Below are 23,173 nucleotides of genomic sequence, written 5' to 3'. Positions count from 1 at the left end.
GGAAAGTAATTAATCATCGTGCTATTCAGTGCTCGGTGAAGAGAAGACAATTATTACATTATTAATCGTTCGTCAGGTCTGAAAATGGAAAAGTTCGAGCGTCTGTATTTATGTATTCGATGCAGTTGCCAGGCGAATTCGTCGTCAGAAAGGATAACAGCTTTAAAGGCAAAATATGGCTACTTCAACGTCTATATGCTTATAACAGATAGCTCCTTATCTGCAAATATTATATTACTTTCCCTTCGGTCAACTAATTCGAACAGTTTGGCAGCTTAGCATCGACTGAAGAAAGGTTTGGACATGTTCGATTCATTTAACTCGACAATAATTTCATGGACTTTCAATTTTATTTAAAATTTAACCTATAAATAAAACAGATGCGTTTATGCAGAACGCAAGCTAACGAAATATTACAACTGATATTATCTTTTCACATTGAGCACAGATGTCCATGTAAATATATTATGTTATATGTTGATGTTACCCATAAACTAGCAATTGGAACGAATAACTGGACTCTGGATTTTACACATTTATAAAATTCGATTTTATATTTAGCGAATATATATTTATATAATTATACAATTATAATTATACATTTAGAAAATGCAGATCATTAGCGACGATTCTTAGATGCACGTTTTCGCGACAAAATGGCGCCGAGTTGCTGGCCGAGTTAATCAATGTAACCTCAGTTATTTCTCTTATTCTCTTCTCTTATTTTGTTAACTTGTGCGTCGAGTTAGTTATTGGAAGGAAAACATGTTCCCCGCGTTAAAATTTACATGCTGGTTTCTGAATCGATGTAAATTAAACCGTGCGCTACTATACACAGGCACTGCGTCTTGCAACGAATGCAGGGAATTTTTCTTTCGCATAAACATCCGCACACCTCTCCTTAATCGCTTGAATATGTATAAACTTTCCATATAAATTGCCACCCCAAGGAAATTTGCGTTTCCTTCATCAAGGCAATCTTCAATGTCCCACACCACTCTCCCGGTGATTTACTTAGACTCGAATCGTCTATGGTCGTATTAAATGTGAAAAGAGAACACTTGAACGGTAACAACATGCTAGAATTGAGAAAAAATGCAGATCTCTTTTCAAGTCTTCCTTGCAGCACGCTCCGAGCTCTATTTATTTATGTTACTAAGTTATCGATATCTATGAAAAATTGAAAATATATCTTTTAATTTTGCAACGCGTTTCTCGAGGTAATCTTATGAGAAAGCTAAAATACTTTTCGGTTCCTGTTATAAAATAGAGATTGAAGGAGAAATTTTTCTGGCAACGGAGTATTACTCGAAAAGGAAGCTTCGCTTCGATGCGCTCTAGTTTCGCCATTTTGTGAAAAAATGTTTAGCCAGTTAAGTGTGTTTGACGATTATATCCGTCATGGAGATGTGGCAGAATTTTGTGTCATGACGATTACATCCGTCATGCGTAACACTTTGTTACAATTTGATATTTAGATTGTAATTCTGGCGAAAGCTAGATTATATTCGTATATTTTTAATATGTTTAGTGGTCAGAACGAAATGGAGCAAATAAATGAAAATTATAAATAATTTGAGTTGGATTCCCTACTGTATCCGCCATCGCTTGATTATCCCGACACACGCTGATTAAAACTAGTTAACTGGCTAAAACAAATCGTAAGTGTTCACGAAAATGTATACAGTAAATACCATTAACCAGATATTGTATTGCATTTGGTACGTCGTCATAACAAATTGTCAAAGCTGCGCTATTTTTTGGGCTCACTACAGATACACTTTAAAAATAGACAACGTATCAGGTCGCGGGAACGTATCTCGTAGCTCCATAGTTCCGATTCACCCTCGCCTCTCGTGCATTTTAACGTCATCCCCGTAGCGGCGTGTGGGGGTGACGCGGCCTCCGGCATAACAAATATGTCGCGTCGCCGCGTGTCCTGCTCTCTTTCTCTCTCTCTCTCTCTCTCTCTCTCTCTCTGTGTTCCGTCGCTGTCCATTAGCCGGGCCGCTGCAACACCGGACCCCGTTTCCAAGTTTCTCGAACGGAGGGACGTGACGTAATGAGGTAATACTTAAATTGCGTCCACGTGCCGCTGCAATATCGACAGCCCGCGCGTACAGAAGGCCCCCATGGCATGGAAAGCCGCCGCCGGATGGGCAGAACTAGGCCGCAAACAATGGCTCCTGCCTCTCGTTAACGACGGTGTGCTCGGCTCGCACACGGCTCGCTCGCCCGCCGTCCGCTGCACCATCATCCGGCGCAGTCCTCGTCGAACTGTAGCCTGTCCGTCTTTCGGTGTGCGTGCGACGACTATCGAGTGTCCTGCGAGAGATATCGAGACTAGACTCTCGTCGGCTCCTACGTATTATGCCACAGTGATACGAATGTGCGATGCTTTTCGGTGATTCGACGGGACGACGTTACGCTGCTGGATCGGTTTTCCGCGGATCTGATTGGCGGCCGACCGACGGGACCCTCCACCGATCTCGGACGGATCTATCTCGCGTGAACAGAGCCAACCACCGTCTGTGAACCGACCGGATTTCTAGGGCTTTCGCGGGGGAGAAGTTGTTTTTTGGTAACGTTCACTCGCGAATCATGTCGATCTTGTGGTGTCTGTCGCGTTACCGTCGGTCTTCGTGCACACACTCGGACATGACGACGAACTTCGTGGTAGGTGGCTAGGTTGACTTTCTACTTGTCTCATGAAAATCACAAACTATACTGCGGTATCGCCGTTGCCGCTCGTGGAACCTGTGTGTTTTGCTGCAGAGAATTATCTTGAGTTCTGTATGTAGATAACTGTGTGATGTTGTTGGTTTGGGAAATATGTGTATCCGAATAGTAATCTTTGGGGAAAAATTAATTAAGGAGTTAATTGAAGAAGATACCTTAAGGAAACTAACTTTAGAATGTCATGTTCTTGTATAGGATGTGAAATGTATAATGTGTGTAAACTATTTTCAGTAAAATTGGATAAGGAAACTGGATCTTCGATACATACCTTCGTCATTGAATGAATTTAAAATCATTCATGAAAACCGTGATACTAAACTTTATTATACCTTGTATACATCGTAGGTTTAGGGGATGAAGAGGTAGCTACAGTTTCAGATAATTATTTAAACATATAAAAATACTTCGTTCATCCGAATATCTTTTCTAAGATCTAAGAAAATCCATATACAACATTATTTATCAAACAAGTCGATAAATAGTGAATCGAGCACTATAGTATTTCATGATTACTACTCACTATACTGTTTCCATGATTAGATCGGATAGTCGAGATTCGACTCTACCCGTAATCGGATGTAGGTATTGGATATGAATATTATAAATTTTTGTATCCTCTAGTGGTAATAATTACACACACGTTGGTTTGTCTAGAATAGATACAAATCCGCGCCATCAATATAAACTCTGTGATTGTCGAGTGGCAATCATTTCAAGTAATACTCTACTTTCTCCACGTTAGCTAACAATCCATTCAGTAAATATACGTTCTGTTAAAAAATAATTATATTAGAAAATGGATCACTTACTTTTTTTTAAGTTCCCCGAATAACTGGATATTTATAAGTAGACTGCGGATTTTTACGGACAATAAAAATTGTCTGCATTCATTTTGATATAGAGAAGAGTGGACACTATAACAGTAGTGTCATTCGAACTATTTATTTCTCTTATGAATACACCAAATCCGTGGTTTGTTTATAAGCGACACGGTACCTCGCCCCGAGCGAAATTGTTCGATTCATCCGATACAGTATTCATCCGGATAGAGTATATCGAATAATTGTTACGTCAGATGACGCTTTCGTCGCCCCGTTCTCAGAACGCTCGAAGAATCGGCGCTGATTTACTTCGACTATCCTGAAAGAGAAGTAATTCTTGTCCTGTCGTCGCGAAATAGAAAGGAGGTATTAAAATGTCGGCAACCCGGTCGGTCCTTGCCGTTCGAGCGGCAACGCGTTAAATGCACTTCCGCTCTTCCAATTGAGAAGAACCCGGGGACCATTTAGAGCCGTCACTTTGATTCAACGGCTCATTCATAATTACAGTTGCCGGTGTTCACTGTAATTTGCTAACTAAGCCGATTTCAACGTATAACTGCATTCTACTTCGAATGCGCATTCTGCTACCGGCAGACTCGTCCCCGAGTCACGCTCACTTAAACCCGAAATACTTGACACAAAGGCGGTCTTTTATCAGCAAAAACAGCGCGAGCCGCGTTTCTCGCTCGTGCCTCGCTCTGCACGATGACGGATTCTTACAAAAAAAAAAAACTGTTCCCCGTCTTTCCGTATTCGCCGTCGCGCGCCCCGTGATTCTGTGGAAAAGTGTACAACCACGCGACCGAGGCTCTTCGTGCACCTTTCGAAGCCGTTCGACGGAAAGTAATTATTATGTAACTGGTCGTTCAACCGGTCGTTGTTTCGAACTTCGATCGGCGTTTGTTCGTCGACGCTGTTTCTCCGTTTGCGAACGGATTTCTAACACTTTGCCGACGGTCGTAAACATTTCTGTTGTTATAAGGTAAAATAACAGGATTCTCCAAGCGCCGAAGTGTCTCGAACTGACGTTATTTACCATCGCTCTTCCATTTTAGAATCTAACACGCGCTCTTGGGTGCCATGGGTGCTGCCTATCCCTTTGCACTTGAAGTCATCTTAACTGTAGTTCTAAAATAATTTTTCTGTCTTACAGTATTTACATTTTACATGACAAAGTACATTTTACGCATATAAAATCGATCCTTGCGACTCGTACCAATGGTTCCACTTTTAACAATTTTTTAAACCTACGCTTTCTCGGTATAAAAATGATTTCGAAAGGTGATAGAATAATTTTAGTGGTGCTTCATAGTCACCGCTCGAGTGCAAGGGGCTAATATTTCAGAGAACAATCGATCAATGTAACAGCGTCGAACGCGCCGTATAATTCAAGCTCGCGGTTTCATAACCGGATTCGTAAACGGTCTTAGCGAACGACGATATTATTTTAGTTGAAGAAATATGCGTGTGTCGCGCATGTATAATTCGACGGGCGTGTCGTCGATGGGAAACGAATGGTTTCGGATAATAACGTTCCGCTGGCTCGACTCGGTCTGACACGTTATGAACTGCGTCTACTTGGCGCGAGTTAGAAGCCGGCTGGCTGGCTGGTTGCCGGCGGCGCGCGTCATCGCATATTAAACGTGAAAATGACGACGCCGCGCGTCGGAATGCATGCTCGCGTTTACCTGGGGAAACCCGCGAACAGAGAGAGGCGTGCCCGGTATGCCGCGGCGGCGGAGCGCCACGAAACGCTCCGCCGGGCTCGGCGGAACGGCGCGCCACGAGGCGTAGTGGCTGTCATCGGATTCATCTCGCGCGAATCCCACGGATTAACGTGTCCCCCCTGATACGCGATACTTTAATACGGCGGCCATTTCTTTTTCTATTTTTCAGGCACCGGCTCAACTACTCCCGGAATGGGAAACGTAATTAAGGTTCGAGCGACGCGGTCAATGATACTCCTTTCGGTGACAGTAAGCGAATCCCGGGTGCTATACTCGTCAGTTCCTCCTCTCTGTGGTGGTTTTCCCTAATAGCTTCGCAATGTTTCGGAGTTATAGCTATCGTCCCCATTTATGGGATCATAGAGGATGACAAGAGTCGAAAACTGTTTTGATATCGGTTTCGGTTTTTGAAATTATCATGATTTAATTATGTTATAAGCAGGCGTTCAAAAATCTCGAAAATAAGCTAGACTGTTGTTTATTGGTTCTGACTAAAACAGTTCCAAGAAATGAAAGATCTCGTAATTGCTATAAGATTTATGTTTTATGTACTTTCTAGCTTTTTCTAATTAATATTTATTAATTAATGCTTTATACCAGGTGGTTTATTAGCAAATTCAGAGTTGTTACATATACGTATACTACAACATATACATATATAACTTACTATTAGTTTCTATATTCTTACGGAACATTGTTTAAGAAAATTGTAAATTATTCGTAATCGATTCTCACAAATCCACCACTCTTAACGCCCTCGCACAAGTAGAATAATCGCGTTTTCCTAATTGGTAGAAATGATGCCTTCTCATTAGCCGTAATTTCTAAGAAACAAGAAACTCGAGACTGACCGGTTGTAAAGAAACGATGCTTTTTAATTCAGAAAATTTCTTTTCATAGAACAGAGATTATTGATTTATGAATGACCTAAATGAATGACATAAAAATTCCATACAAAATCCATCCAATACGAACATTATTAATTTCTATTAAATACGATTATTATTAACTTCTATATCGAAATAAAATTGAATTCTTCTATTACCAAAGTTTAAAAACGAGAATGAATAAAGACAGTACAGGAAATTAAAACTGTCTGGTCCTAATATGGAAATTATTAAGATTTAAGATCTAATAAGTGTTAACTATCGAAGTGCAAGGAGTTAACCTCTTAGACACGACGCGCCATAGTGACTTTTGCGGATGTTTCGTACTTTACTCAATTGTATTATTAGTTATTAAAGTGAAAAAGTATATATGTACAATACATTAAGAAAAGCTCTACCAAAAAATATATACTAAGAGAAATGGTAATTTAATTATGAAAAATTACATTCGCGCAAAATCCAGCCGTGCCTAAGAGGTTAATAAAGAGGTGTTGGGATATTGTCTTGTATATACTCAACAATGTCAAAGAACAAACGTTGGATATTTTACAGAAGATTTTTCGAATTAACTTTCGGCCAATTTTTGAGACCAAATACTACATTTTACAGGTTTTTTTTAGCGCTTTCACTGAATTTTCGAGACATACGTTTTTTCCATCGCTGAATCGCAGCTTCAGATTTGTCGCGCATAGGATCGGTGCTAAACAACGTTTGCTCGCGCTTAGAGGCGGTCAATCATGTCGCCCAAAAACTCTCCAAGTGAAATGCAGTAGAGGATTACTCTTAAGGCGGTCTTTGGCCTCTAGATCCTTGTTCTACTTGACCACGTGTAAGTAGACTGCTGGTAACTCCTGGAAGTTGCACTCTCGAGAATTGAGGTGGCGTGTACCAGCGGATTGATCTTAACTCGGTGCCCTGAATCCTGGATTCCAGATCGTTAGACTACGTGCCTATCTATAAGTAGAGACTACACAACTAACTTGTACAAATCGTGCTCTCGAAAGTACTGACGGCACGTTCTCCCGAACTGATCTTAAGTCTGTCTCCCGAATCACGGATTTGTTGAAATTCACGGATTGCAGGTTTTCTTCCTGCATAACGATATAAAGATGAATCCTTCACAATAAAGGAACAGATAATGTCTATTCTTCACTTTTGAAGTAGAATTTATACGTCGAATTTATACAATGCAATCAGAGCTAGGAATTTAAATATTATTGTAAATTACAGTATAGTAGTTACATGAAGACGAAATAGAAACAATGTCGTAGAATGTAAATATTACGTTAGAAGAAATGTCTGAATCGTGAAAGTTAAACAGCTTCGGGTTGGAAAGGGTTAATAGCGATGTTTTCTGAATACCTAAAGTTTTAATAAGGGACGGTTTTTTTTTAGAATTCTATCGTTTTTTAACCTCTTAGGTACGGCTGGATTTACGCGAATAAAATTTTTCATAACTAAATTACCATTTTTCTTAATATTCAATTTTTTTTTGGTATAGTTATATTTGGTATTAGCTATTTATATTCTTTTCTTAGTGTATTGTACGTATACACTTTAATCGTTCACTTTAATAACTAATAATAACTATAATAATTGAGTAAAACACGAAATATCCACAAAAGCCATCATAATGGCGCGCCGTGCTTAAGAGGTTAAAGAAATTATAGCGAAATTCTTATTTTCACGTCTCATAAATTCTACTTGATACAATGTTTTCATTTTCAAAAATTTCTTTTATATATTCGTATTGCAACTTCGTAGCGAGAACTTCTTTCGAAAAAATATTCTGTAATTATTTATTATACAAATATTTTTGAAGGCGAAAAAGCCACACATTTTAATTGATTCGAATGAATGGAAGTCCGTGAATTAAACTGGATTGATAAAAGCCACCATAATGGCGCGTCGTGCCTAAGAGGTTAATTACTGTCTTATATTATTGCATTATTCTTCATCAAGATTTACGTTTATTTTACCCCGATGCATAAATAAATTCTATAGATCGCAAATGAACATGTTACATGAAACGATTAATAATTACTCCGACACTTTAAACTACACGCAGTTACAACTGTTCATCGGAAAGTGTATTTTCCACGGTCATTCGTCACTCATACTTGTTTCGCATAGCTTTTTGGTCCTCCTTTCAAAAGAAGTATACGCGATGCATCAACGGCCACAATAGCTGTCCACTCTGAGCATCCAAATGTCACCGGACTGAAGTGGTTGTGACTGGGTGGACAGCTATTATAACAGACTATGCACGCCAACTGTCTCCCCGCGAGAAAAAATATTGAAGCCGCATTTCTGGTTACCTGTAAAGAAATATTAACACATTCTTTAGTAGTAACGATTTTATAATTTCTGAAAGTCTGTAATTAATTGTTGAAAATTGCCATTTCGTACCAGCAAGCCCCCATTATTTTTTATCCCCATAAACATATCAAAATTTACTAATATAATTTAGTTTTTGTCAGAATTACAATTTAAATTTTTAAATATCAAATTCTAACAAAATTTTACGCATGACGGATATAATCGTCGTAACACAAAATTCTGGCACATCTCCGTGACGGATATAGACGTCGCACACACTTAGCTGGTTAAGTTATCATGTAAAAAAGATTCTTCAGATTTCTCTTCGTATAGCACAATGATTGAAAGTTCTATCAACTCTTCGCGCTACGATCTCGTTCACAGCTGCGTTAATTAATATTCCTTCCTAATTTTACTCCGGGACTTTGTTAACAAAAAAGTAGTGTCTCAGTTTAGAAGAACAGAATGTCATTTAGATTTAGCGGATCATTTGTGAAACCTTCTTCGTGAATTTGCCCCGTGATTGTAGGTAAAACCGTGTAGGTAAAAATACCGGCCGTAAAGTTGCGCTTTAAACCGTCCATTCCCGCAGAATCTTAAACCGCGCAGATCCCACTGAAAAGCGTATCTGCGGCCAATGACCAGAAAACGCTAAACGTCGGCAGAGCCTCGCGGCGCTCCTATCGGGCGGCTCTCCGGTCCGCATAATAGAGCTCGCGAGTAATACATCTTGCCGGTGTTGGACCGTCCGTATAATGCGGCGAACTATTAAGGCATTCCAGGCAAGTGCACCGCCGCAGCATGTTTTAATTAATGACGCCTCGTACACGACTGCCGGCCAGGCCGCGTGTATAATTTCCCTCGGTTTTAGAGATGTCTGCGGCTCCTTGACACCCGCAACTCCTCCTTCGCCACCTCAGCCCCCTGCCAGCACTGTACACCTGGATTACAGGCAACATCGATAGTCGATTAAGTTAAAGTCACCGTGCCGTCTACCCAGGATTCGGCCGCGTCGGCCGTGTAATTACGTGTGCCCGTAGATCCTTGGACGACGCGAGAGAGTAACGGGCACGGAAGTCGCCGGAATAATCGGCGATCCACGATAAGGTGGTTATCGGGAGCCCCACGAAGACGCGCGCGACGGCGCGTGGGCCGGTCCGGCGACCGCGACGACTAATTAGGCGGGCATAATTAAAGGCTGATCTCCTGTTGAAAATGTTCCCGCCACGCGGGTCTGTAATTGGTCTCGGATCGCGTCGGCCGGCTGTCTTCGAAGTGGCTAATTATTGCGGGCACCGGAGGAGCCCCGGGGTAATCGGCCGGCCAAGAGACTTTTCCAAGTTCAAGGTAGATAGATCCTTCCGACGACTTGCGCCTCGATTTATCCGTATTTCCGGGCGGGGTTCCCATCGACGGCCCCCCGCGCAGCGGAATCGATAAAACCGATCGGATATATCCGGGCCAGGCTTCATCAAAATTCCATATTCGCGGCAAGCAACTGGCCACCTTGAACCAACACCTGGAAGCGCTGCTGCCTAGTCCCGGTGAACAGGGAATAGCACTTCACCGAGGACGGTTTATTTATAGGCAGCTACCGCCCTACCCGTAGCTTTCCTCCTTCGCTTATTTCCGCGCGGGTCCGAGGATTTTGCCGGGAGGATAAGTCGTCTGGAAAGCCTCGGCCGACATCTTGTAGCACGGTGACAAGTTCATCCGATAGCTGATGGTTTAATACTTTCTTGAGAAATATTGACGAGCTGCGATGGCCACTCAGGGCTGTTCTTTTCGTGTGGTTATTCGTTGATGGAATTAGTTACCTTTTGGCCAAAATAGTCTCAACGAAGTCAGCCTAATTTCTGATTAAATGTTATAATTATTTGAAAATTTGAGTATGGTGTCATTTAGCGATTCATTCAAGAAAGCGTATACATACATCAGTTTCAAGATACCAATGTAATATCTATTTACAGAAAAATGTGAAAATATAATTCATTAGAAAACAATATTTTTAATCAAATAAAATTGATATTAGAATTTTATTTGAGTATTTCCATTTTAATAGATAGCAAAATATTGTCTTTTATACTGCTTTAAGCACATTTTTAATATTATTGATAAAATAATTTAAAATCAAAATAATTATTAACAGCGAAACAGGGGAAAACAATTGCTAATTTCACCTTTTTTAAATAAACATTACATTTTGAAACCAATCCAGAAGTTTTCTTGAATAAATCGCATTATGGTACCAAATACAAATTTGTCATTAGTATCAAATAATTATAAAAAAATTAAGAAAGAACAGGATGGTTTTGTGGCTTTGAGAGTCAGGAGATCTCCACATGTTGCAATATGCAAACAGTTAATAATAGAGAATATTTATTACCAAATCTTTTTCGAGTACGATAATGTTACGCAAACATAAAAATTAACTCATTAAATTAAATTAAAATTGAATTAAAATTATAATATATCGTAAAATAATTGTAAAATTGCGTTAACATTTTCGTCGTCGTACCAGGAATATATACAGTGGCTTCGAAAAGATTCATGCACTTTGCCGGTAATTGAAAATCTGTCAATGTTTAAATTGTTACAATTTTATAAGAAAGAATTGGATATTGGTAAATCCAGACTCACTTTAAAGCTTAAATACTGTATTGTAAGACGCTTTCACATAATATAGTGGTCGGAAAGCGAAAGACATGTTCGTATTTTTTGAAAATACTATAAACTGAAACGTCGCCTAAGAATATTAGTAAATCATTTTCTGATGGAATAAAAAGTGTACCAGTTACTTTACAGTAATCTAAAGCATAGGGGAGCTTGACAGCTCCTATATATTCCATGAAGCGAATAAAAATAATCGTATATAAAATTATGAAAGCTCGTTGTAAAGGAGAAGCTTTGATCTTCAATTCTTTGATAGATTTGGTCACGAAATATATTTATCAATGCTCTCAGAGATGTTTCTGTCATAAAAAGCGAAACGATAAATTAAAAGTAGAAATTTCAAGCTTTAAGTTGAGCACAAGTTGATTATTACACAACCATTTTTTTTACAAAATTATAACACATTAAATATCGACTGTTTATGAAAAATTGTAGGGTGCAGATACTTTTGGAGCCACTATAATAATAATTATTATAATCGCATACATACTGGGTGTCTCCGAAATCAACGTATAAAAGGCAGAGTGGTGACCACATTAAAAAATAAGTCGAAAATGAAATAATATTTTATTTAACATTTTATTTCTTGGGAAACTAAATCTCACGTTGCGTCAAATTTTCTTAACTGACGGTATGCCGATCCATATTTAATAGTACTAACATATAAACTCTTTCCTCTTGAAAACGAAGCCTTAAAATGAAAAATTGTTACTCCACTTTTTCGACTTATTTTTGCATGTAAAATCGCCTCGTGGCCGTCCGCGCCATAATTTCGGAGCCACGTTGTATACCGTAGAGAGAGATACCTTTTTGTTTCTTTTACTTCGTCAGCATGTTAAAACTTTACGTAACGATGTTATTACATTTTTACCTTAGTAGACATTGCGAACAATGTATAGCGTAGATCGTACAGACTTGGTTAAATTAAATTAAAGTTAGCATAAGTTAAAGTTAAATTAAACGTGTAAAATTGAATAAGCTCGTATACTTACAAGATGTTTCATTTTCCAGATTTATACGACGACAAGACTGCAGGTATTTATGCAAATACAGATCTCTGTAATTTTATCTAGAGAAATAAAACTATAATTTGTTAAACGAGATTTGATTGCTTCTGTTTAAAGATTCTGAAGGAATGAATCAGGTAAAAACGTTGTGAAAGACTTTTAAAACACGACTTCGTGTACGTAATCTGTGCGCAAGAGCCGCGGTCTAACGATGACTATGTTAAATTAAATTTTCGTTCATGAAATTTAAATCTCTGAAATATCACCAACACAAACAGAGAATAGTATTTTCACGAGGGCTCCCCGACTCCGGCATTCCAGGATTATTATGTGTTGGCAAACTACAATTAAATTTCAAGCTTACTGAAACTAGGTCGATTAATAACACGGTCCTTCTTTAATTTATACAATCCTGTTTAATTCACCGACATCCAGTCATTCGAATCACTTAAAATCTATTTAATATCGAAGCAACCAAAATCGACGAAATAGCTTCTTGTTTCTAGTTACGGAAATTACTTTTTGGAAACGTATATAGAATTTTTTCGGATATTAAAATTAAATTGCGAGAGATGTATATAGAATTTCATTTAGATATTAAAATTAAATTACTGAAATCGTATATAGAATTTCTTTTAAATTTTAAAATTAAATTGCAGGAAACGTATATAGAACCTCTTTTGAATATTAAAATTAAATTGCGAGAAACATAGATAGAACTTCTTTTAAATATTAAAATTAAATTACGGGAAACATATATAAAATTTCTCTTAGATATGAAAGTTAAATTTATTCGAAAATGATAGCTAAAGTTCCACTTAAAATTCATTCGTCATATTTGTTAAGCAGTTGTTTAATTATTCAAAAGATGACGAGTTCCAAGAAACACAAACTGATCTTTTTAAACAGTCATCAGATTGACGGACTGCTAGAGATATGTAGACAATTCGCACTGATTATTTTATCATCAACGTGTTGAACACAATATACATTCTGTTTAACTCGCGTTATATTTGATCAAGAAATTGCGTAACATACCTGCATGCAGCTCTAACCGTGGACTGAATTCTGTGCTCTGTGAATTGAATGCATTTTCCCGAGTTGCATGTACGTCGCGTAAACAAAACCGGGAAAAATCGTCTATGTTCAAATATGCTTCAGAATCTAGTAGATTTTCAAAGCAAATCAATGATAAAATTATTTCCTCTTAATTGGATATTCTAATTAAAAGGAGAGCCTCGAGTAAACGATTTAGTCAAGGATGAGTTTCGTCGATTTTCATATATATTCTTCGATATTTCGAAATGGACAAATATTTGTTTCGTTACTTTTTTATCGACGTTTATTTAAATAATAAATCTTGTTTTTTGCGATGTTCTCAGTCGACGGTGCATTCCAAAACTGATCTAAAATTATCCAAAATTGAGTTTTAGGAGCAAAGAATTTACGGTTCTTAACTTAAAAATAATGAACAAATCTATATGGAAATCACTCCTTCTGTTTCTGAGTCGCATATTATAATTCTCTTTGCATTTTTTAAAACTGCATTTAGGATCATACAACACGTAGTTCTGTTACAAGAAAATTTGCACTTCGTTCTATATCCAAGAAATAAATGATGAACTGCACGTCGATCAGCACTGTCGACTTCGAACTAGAAAATAAAATTTATAATTGCATTAAACGTCGACAAAATATAGCTGTTGAGAATTAGACTTGCGCTTTGTCCAATGAAAATGCTGCTACACGAATATCCGTCATAGAAATAGACAAAGTTAGATTGACATTATTTAAATTATGAAAATACAATTATTATATATTTCATAAATGATGTCGAATTATATTTTTATATTCACCTCAGTATATTCCATTATTAATTAACAATACTAACGAAATAAATTACGTATAATGTCAACGAATACGTATGGAAAGCAACGATAATCTTGACGAATATCTTACATTATAAAAATAATTGTCGAAAATCATCCTTGATTTGACGAGTTTACTCGAGGGCCACCACCGTTAAGACAGGAATAGTCGAGACGTCGAAAGCACGATTTTCACGTAATCGCTTCTTTGTTTTTGAGGCAACAACCGGCCACGCTGTTGGAAAAAAAAGAGGCGCTTAGGTTTTCTGCACGTTTCGCCCGCTTAATGCCCGTAAAACGGGGCAGCCTTAATTCCTGTCGGTGTATTAAGACTCGAAGCAACCGGCGACACTTCTTCTTTTCCGGCTGTTCTTTTTTACAGCGGTTGTGCACCGATTTAGCGGGAAGCTGAATTGCCTCTCGCACGCTAGGCTGACTTTCGTTTTTCCGCTTCCTTTCTCGGCGCCGAAATCAACGGGGACCGACTGAAGGTCGGTTCCGACTCAATTAACCGAATACCTGCCAACTATTTTCTCGTCGCATCGAGGTCAACGCCCTCGCGCTTTATCCACTCGTCTTTGCACTTTTCCAACAATCCACGATTCTGTGTCGTATATTATGGTCTCCTCGGTTTTTGTTTCGTTTTTTGCCCTCCGAAATTGTGACACTTCGTCAGAGTACAATGTCTGCTAAATTTGGAAGCAATCGGACTCTGTTTTGACCCTTTGCATTCGAAGCTATTTTAAAGCGAAATTCAAAACAGTTTCTCTGATTTGTAGTATTTCCATTTTACATCAATTTCATCGTTTCTATTTTGAATTTTGTAACACTTCAGTTACACTTTGCATAGTTTTCTAAATATAAATAAATGTTAGTGTTATAATTATTTCGAAACGTGATGCAATCATTTTTATGGTGTATCATAGTCGCCGATCGATTGCAAAGGGTAATTTCAGTAGTGATAACGTGTTGTCAAATTGACACTTTATCAGTAATGGTGACTAGACGCCAAATTTACACATTATCAAACTGACTCCACGACAATAATGTCAACAATAGTGAAACGTTTGAGTCAATTTCACGCCAAGTCATCATTAATTGCTACGGAGTCAAGTTGACGCTAAGTAATTACTATAGCAATAATATAGAGTCGTTTAGCCTTATTTTGGCGTAACTTTGTCACATTAGATTTATTTTTAAATCACAAATATATCTTCATCTTTCGCTTATTTCTTTAGTAATTTAAGAGTTCATGCATTATAATTTTCAAGTTTTGTGTCACGCATGAGAAAAAATCCAGTCGCAGTTTTGTTTATTCCTTGTTAATTTATATGCGCAAAGATTGATATTTTTTGGTTTTAAGTTACATAAAATTTGTTATACTCGTATAACAGATTTTTCAGTATTTCGACGAATTCTCATTTTTTTAGCCAACTTGCATGAATCACTTTCAAAGATCAATATTTTAACAACATTCATGTTTAATAACAATTTTTAAAAGATTCATCGAAATTATATCATTTCGTGTCTTTGAATCAGTGCTAAAATTCGCGATGAGAAAAATCCATATATTATGTATAAAAAAAATGCGAATAAAGTTTAGTATACAAATTTGTCATAACGTAATGTTCGTATGAAATTGGTTTCGAATTTCACATAGATAGGGGTGCCGTGTCCTATTTTTCTGTAAGCACTGGTACGCAACAGACAAATGAAACTTCATATAAAAAATGTCACCGCATTTGTTACTTATTTTTTCATGTAGATTTATCATTCTCGGGTTGTACGCGAGCACAAAATAACATTCATAAAGTGACGTTTTTTTTTCGTACGGAGCTTCATTTCCGTGTAAACCATTGTTGAAATTTTGTTTGTAGTACACGTAGATATTCCTGCCAAACTAAAATTCACATTTATAATTAGTTTTTCTTTGTACTCTTAGTCTTTCTAATATTATCAGGTCTGGTAGTAATAAAGTATCGAAGTGCCTTTAATTTTTAATTAAGGATTAATATCAGATCAATGTTTAAATCGATAAATCTCGAGATATTAATTTGTGGTAAATTACTAATTAAATTCCGGATTTTATGCATGTATTACGAAATTAAATAAGTAGAATATAAAACAGTAAATGCAAGGAATAAATTCATCGTTGCTGTTCGGTTATTTTAAACTTTCTAAAACCGTTGAAGATGAAAATAAATTTTGATTTAACCGTTAATTGTTGCAATCGCGATACAAATTTTTTATTTTGCATAAGAAAATGGGCATCGAGGTTTGAAGTGAAACCTTGCCTGCCTGGACGTACGGTTACTCCCATTTTAATATTCTTACACATTATATTTTGCTTTCTACGAACCAACATAATTCGTGTATCATGCCACTTATTGAACAAAATGATTCGCCACGTCTTACCGAATAAAAATTCACGATAATTCATTATTAATACAATACATATAAAATGAAAAGTTGTCACATTTCCATGCCTCATTAATGTACGAACGTTACGAAATATTTTAACGTTAATAGTTTATCAGTTCAATACCGATGGAGCACATTATAAACAATATTTTCCAAGTATTCTCAATAAATAGAATTTCATTCTTCTTATCCAAATATAAATAGAAATAATCGTACGCAATAGTGCGTACCACCTTGAGATTAAAGTGTTTCTAAAGTGCGAAGTAGTAACTTTGATTCGCGGCTAATTTCCGCGTGTGTGTGTGTGTGTGTGTGTGTGCGATTCGTCTCGTTGAACACGGCCGGAGGAGAACCAGTGCAAGGTCCCCGAAGGATGCTTTATTGAATCCGTTCGGCGGAACGTGGACGCGGTATAAATTCAAGAAGAGCAATGGTCCGCCACGAAACGGCGCCGCGATAACTTGGCACGGCGAGACTTAATAAGAAAGTTATCGGTTATCGGGCTCACTAAATCCAGCAGTTAGCGAGTGTCATGGCCCATATTGGCTCGTTTATCTTACATGCTCGACCGTCTCCTCTATCGGGTCTACTTGATATTCTGGCCGCGAGCGCGCGAGGCGTCGCCGACCGGCGCAACCCGGCTTCCTTGAGCGTCCTCGAAGAGCGTCTTGTAAGCCGCCATTACGCAGGACTAAATTGCTTCTATCGTTTCGTATCTCTGTTCTCTCGTGGCTTTGATTCCACTGTTTGCCGTTTCGTCGATCCGTTTTCTACCTATTTTCATACGGCGCCGATCTACAAATAGAACGCTCTATCAATTTTCTCTTACCTTTTTCTCGAATCGATCGCGTTTTAGCAAAAATTTTGTTCCAAATGTAGTGGATGTAATATAAGAAAATTCGAGGTGTAGGTAGATGTCGCTATTTGCTAATTTTTTTTAATATTAATTCACACTGTTTAATTTATTTCGTAGTTGCCATTTGTTTCTTGCACGCTCTTCGTATTTTTCTCGTTCAGGTTCGCACGCTTGTAGAATTTTTTATTATTCACGCATGTACACATACACGCACTCATTTGTCCATCAAATTCTATAATTATAGTTATTGATATTATTAAAATTACATTACTTCTCTGATCCTGCAAATAATGATATAATGATTAAGTAATGCCATTGAACTGAATTTTTCTATAAAGGTACATTAATGAAATTATCAGAGACGAATACAAAATTTCAAATATTATTTACGATGCTAAATAGTATATTTTTCACATAGAATAATATTTTGAATATGAAGCAAAGATAATATTTCTATCTTGATTTTGAGAAATTCTAAATAATAAAAATAGATTAAAGAGAAAATATATTAAAAAGCAATGACATCTTCGTGTAAAAAAGGAGCAAGACATTCACCCAAAATTTTCAAATAAAATATCAGGCTATTTTAATAATTAAAACAAAAGTCGCACGTATCTTTGACCATAAAATAGTTCATCGAAATACAAGTATTATAGTTCTGATTTCAGAATAATATTTCTCCGCGATCCGCGTTTGTTTAATCGGCGATAGAATTTCAAGATATTATCGGAGTATTCAGTAATTAATTTCAATTAGCATCGGGTTGCCACGTGACTTCACCGGGCGCTTTTAATTACCTTTATTGGGCATCGGCTGAGAACAATTAACCGACTTGTGGCTTGCTATTACGGATCAGCGGGTTCCCGTTGTTCCTCGGGGGTCTTTCGCGGGATGATAATCGCGAAGTTATTGAGACCTTGAGGAGCTACGTTTGCGCTAAGCGGCGAAATCCAAATTCTCGGGTGTTGAATAACAAAGGGAAATTACGCTGCGAAGATATTCGCCTTATGGGAATAGTATTAATCTGGATAGACGCTTATCGTCGCATTATTATCTCAGTAAATCCAAGTCTATTTCTAATGGTTATTCAATAAATGTTAATAGACGTTATAATTTTTTCAGTGAAGAATATACATTTTGGTTAATGTAATATATTAGTTAAAACACGCTATTTGATATTGGAAGATCTGTCAAAAATAATACTGAGACTTGTTAAGTGTTAGGATCTCAAAAGAAAATGGAATAAATTTGAAAAACCGATAGGAAATTGTTACTACATCTGAAAGTTATTACAAAGATAATTGTTTTAAAGTAATAATTACATATATAAATTCTATATTTTTAAGCAGAATTTTGAAGAATTGCAATTAGTTGGAATAACAGGAAACGTTTACTAAAACGAATTAAATTACCATGCATACATACACATAATACTTATTTATCATTCCGAGTAATAACAATATTAGAAAAAATATTTTTACTGATAGTTAAGTAGACTAACATATACTTTACATCATTTGAAAAAAATTCAAGTGATTTAGTCGAATTTTAAAAACGTTATTGTATTTTAAAAGGCTTAAAGTAATAGAACTAGTTAGTGCAGGGTGTCCTATTGTTGAGCCTTTTGTTTATTTACAAGCATAGTTAATTTTATATGTCTCTGATACTTCATCGAATAACTTTATATTCATTTATTTTGTATATCTGTTAATGCAAAAATGTAATATATGCAATAAGTATAAAATTAATTATACTTTAAATGGAATCAAAAGCACAGCTATCGGTCACCCCCATACTAATCGGCTCCCCAACCCTATGAACAATTTTGTGAGCCAGTTGTACATTTTAACGTAACCTCATCGTTCGTATCAGCCCGACGTAGGGCGAATTGATATTAAATTTCTTTCTAAGCGCAGAGACCTATCTTTCTACCTTTCCACGAAATAGTCGTCCAGCAAACAGAGTCTTCATAACTTCCGCTCTTGTAAAACCCTCGAGTGAATCGAAAATAAGTTTCGCGCGCTTTCGCGGGGATGGCGGAGCGGAGAATGGGGCGGGGCAGGAGGAGAAGGAGGAGGAGGAGGAGGAGGTGGGGAGGAGGCTCTCGTAAATGTTTCACAACGAACTTTCTTTTCCCTGGCATTTAGTCACGGGCCCGTAACTTCTGCGGAGGAAGGAAGTTATTAATCTGCGAGGAGTCAATCCTTCTCTCGCCTCTCGTGGTTCACAGTCGGGGCCTCCATTGTATTCGTGCTCGTGCAATTACACCCCGGCCGTTGAATTCGTCCGCGACTTTCGTCGTTTCCAGACCGGCCCCCCCCCCCCCCCCCCCCCCCCCCCCCCCCCTTTCCCCCCCCCCCCCCCCCCCCCCCACACAGAATTCGCTGATATGGAAACTCGGCTTCCGCAATCGTCGAAAAACTTCCACGACGTTAACACGGATTTTCGGTTTTATAGCCGGTGAATTGATTTTACTTTCGTTCCTTTTTTTTTCTTCCTTTCGATCCTTGCGCCGCCCACGAAAACCGTATTAGGTATTCTCAATAAAAAAGGACGATAACGCGGGACGACCGCGTGCCGCGCGGCAATAAAACGCGAGGGAACAACTGTATTTCATTTTGGATTTAATTTCTTTTATGACAGCTGTGTTTTTAAGGCGGAGTTTAAATGCTATTATTAGAGTTATTAACTTGAAAGTCTTTAAATGCGATTATGTCGTAATGTAACTTTGAAATAAGTGGGGTAAGTACGTAGGACTAACTGGTTAATGTTTAGACACCCTCCAGTAAATGAACATTTCCAGTATTATATGAAGAAGTAGCGTTTTATATACATATTTATCTATTTCATTGTTTTACGTATTTTTTACTAAATTTTATGTTACAGTAGAAAATATTGAAATTGGAATAACGCTAGTAGACGTAGCTCTATTAATATAATGTTAGAAGAATCGGATGTTAATTGCTATTTTACTATAGTACTTGCCAATAACAATTCTGGCATGTATCAATTCAAAATGTATTTCTTCAGTTTACGAAATTCTACAGTCTAATTTTAAAATAAATACTAGCTTCAGTTAAAGTCACTATTTTCGCTATAGTCTAATATTACCTTAAATAACAAACTCAAAAAATCCACGAACCCTTTATTGATTCATCGAGAGCTTACTAAAAATTCTAGATTCACTATCTCTATTAATAAAATAACATGTTCTACCATGTTTATCAAAATTACAATAAAGCATAAATGAGACCTAATATTTAAAAGAAAGCAAATAGATGTAAAACAATGTTTTCCATTTTTAAAAAAAGAAACCACAGGATGGCCTGAAAAATAGAGTAAAGAACATGAAATTGTTCTTGAGAGAAATTTCACGTACACAACAGATATACGTGACGGGAATTCTCTTGCGCCAAAATAATATCGCTTTCTTGTCAACGATAGCTGGACTCTGATTTTATTACGAATCAGTATTCTCTTCGTGCTACCACCAAACGATTTTCTTTGCTTATTACGCCTTTATGGGTCCGCGAAGACTTCTACGAATCCGCGGTTTCAAGTGCAGAGCTATAATATTGATTACCAGCGATAAATTGATTTTCTTTATTCAAGACGTCCACCTGGAAGAAACTCGAAGATTTCACGAAAGTATATTATTTTTAATTTGTTTCGTAGTTTCTATTTCAATCAAAGTATAACATTTTAACTGGATAATATAAGTATAATAAGTATAACATATAACTTTTCAACTGGAACAATGTTTATTAATTATATCGTGTATATTATTAACATTATGTTCATTAATCTGTTAATTGGGGAATATTGGTTACTTTCGTGCTTGCTACCACGTTTCAATAATTTTTTACTGTTTCTTCAATAATTTTTAAATTATGAAAAATTCGATTACAAAAATTATGAAAAGTATAACTGTTGTTGCACGTGTTGCAAGATTCAATATCATATGGATAAAATACATTTTGTCACGAACAATGGAAATTCTACATCTCGGAAAAGTTATTCTAGAATTACAGTTAAAATGGCTTCGAGTGCAAAGGGTTAAATATTAATATCAATGGATTAGGATTTTATTCCAATTTTAAAGAACAGAATAACATCCATGTTTAATTATTTATTATTAGTAATGTCCATCACGAATCGGACTCGTCAATATACGGCAAGGGGTTAATTAAATTGCTTTAACTATGTGAGGATTTTAATGGCCGATTGTCGGCACTGAGGATGTTAATATAGTACGATTTCTCACATAATTTTAATCGCGTTACACAGAGTCTACTGTAATCTACTCTCAGGCAAAGAAGGAGAAAGGGTTCGTCAGCCATTCGATGGATTGTTTCGATTTTTGATCGGGATAAAGTTGTCACCTATTCAAACAGAATTTCCAGTTATCTGGCAGAAACACTCTCCGAAAAGGCATGCCATCTCTCTCTCTCTCTCTCTCTCTCTCTTTCTCTTCCTCTCTAAGGCAGCGATCGATTGCTCGAAGGAAAGGACCATGTTTCGCCATTGTGATTGGCGTTTTCAGGGCAAAACGGGATGCCTCGGCGCCAGCCCCCGATTCCCTTTCGCGGGGATGTCGAACCCCTTGCTCCCATTTTCTCATTTATCCGCTCCGACATTGCAAGTGTTTGTTTCGATACAACGCGGGACCAAGTCGTCGGCGGTAACCGGAACGTCGAACGAAAACCGATAGCTACCAGTTGCCGATTAAGCTTATCGGTGGCGTGTCAGCGGCGCAAGTTCATTGTTCGATACTTTTCGCTCTAACATTTGCAAATTCCACTCGAACGAACGTCGGATCGCGATTCCGTGCACGATTCTTCCCGATTACCCGCTTTCCCCCGAAACAAGCTCAAGTTTCTTCGAGACTGTCCACCGAATTCGTTAACCCGTTGCACCATGATTCCCTTCGTGCTGTATTAATTATCGTTTATTCGTTCTTAATACTTTCTTTGATAGGACTGTTTGATAATTCCTGTTTCTTCTATCGTCTTTATTTATTTTCGTCCCTGTATTTTGATAATAGAAGAATTAAATTTCATTTCGAAATAAATTATTATTGGTTTAGAAATAAATTAGTAATATTCATATTTAGTAGATCATGCATGAAGTCTTTGTCACGAGTCCGATTTGTTATTATAGTGCACGGGGTTAAGTTCACGTCTCTGTATTTGGTCAAAAGAAATTTTATTTAGCGGTAAATTAAATTCAGGTTTTCTTAAAATATGGCTTTTTTAAAAATGAAATTGTAATTGCAATAAGAAGAGAATTGTAACTATATATTTTGATTCAGGTTGACGATAATATCAGCGTATTTCGTAGTAGAGTAAATTAAATTTCACTTTGATTTACGTTAAGTTAACCAATTAATTCGAAATAATTGACAACGAAGAAATATTTAAATTCGAAAAATATATCCAATCAGTATTTCCAAATACTGAAGTTTAGATAATTCTACAGAATTACCATAATCCACTTGTCTGTGCTCAAACTGTAACAAATGTCGCATAACAGTGAATGTTAAATATTATAGAAAAATGATTTACAACAAGAAGTAAAAATTTACTAGAAAATATTTTAGAATACGAAAGCTATTAGTGCTAACAAGGAGTCGAAAGTTCAACTAGATTTCTGAATTCTCGATAACGAACGAAAAACAGGAGCAACCCTTCGCGATCGAAGAGAGGTCAAGGGATGCGTCCAATTAAAAAGGAATATCTCCGGCGGACACACGTCAACGATCTCATACTCCGGCGGTCTCTATTCCTTAAGTACCTCGGGCCGAACGACAGACTTAAGCCAATTACTACCAATCTCCACTGAGCTCGTATTTCGTG

The 23,173-nt window shown here is 37.2% G+C and overlaps 1 protein-coding gene across 6 annotated transcripts in view; it reads left to right on the top strand.

Annotated features, from left to right (window-relative positions):
* Positions 1–23,173, top strand: part of LOC144473563 (dystrophin, isoforms A/C/F/G/H) — an 856,126-nt gene that overhangs the window by 612,076 nt on the left and 220,877 nt on the right. For 5 of the 6 annotated variants that reach the window (XM_078187528.1, XM_078187532.1, XM_078187530.1 and 2 more), the window contains one exon: positions 12,178–12,201. The exons of the other annotated variant lie outside the window; for it this stretch is intronic. In XM_078187528.1, the coding sequence (XP_078043654.1) occupies positions 12,178–12,201 (24 nt within the window). The remainder of the gene's footprint in view (positions 1–12,177; positions 12,202–23,173) is intronic. 6 annotated transcript variants of the gene reach the window in all.

The sequence above is a fragment of the Augochlora pura genome, chromosome 7, assembly GCF_028453695.1.
Source record: "Augochlora pura isolate Apur16 chromosome 7, APUR_v2.2.1, whole genome shotgun sequence".
Taxonomy (NCBI): Eukaryota; Metazoa; Arthropoda; class Insecta; order Hymenoptera; family Halictidae; genus Augochlora; species Augochlora pura.
Note: the sequence above shows the minus strand (reverse complement) of the source record. Positions and strands in the feature narration are given on the sequence as shown.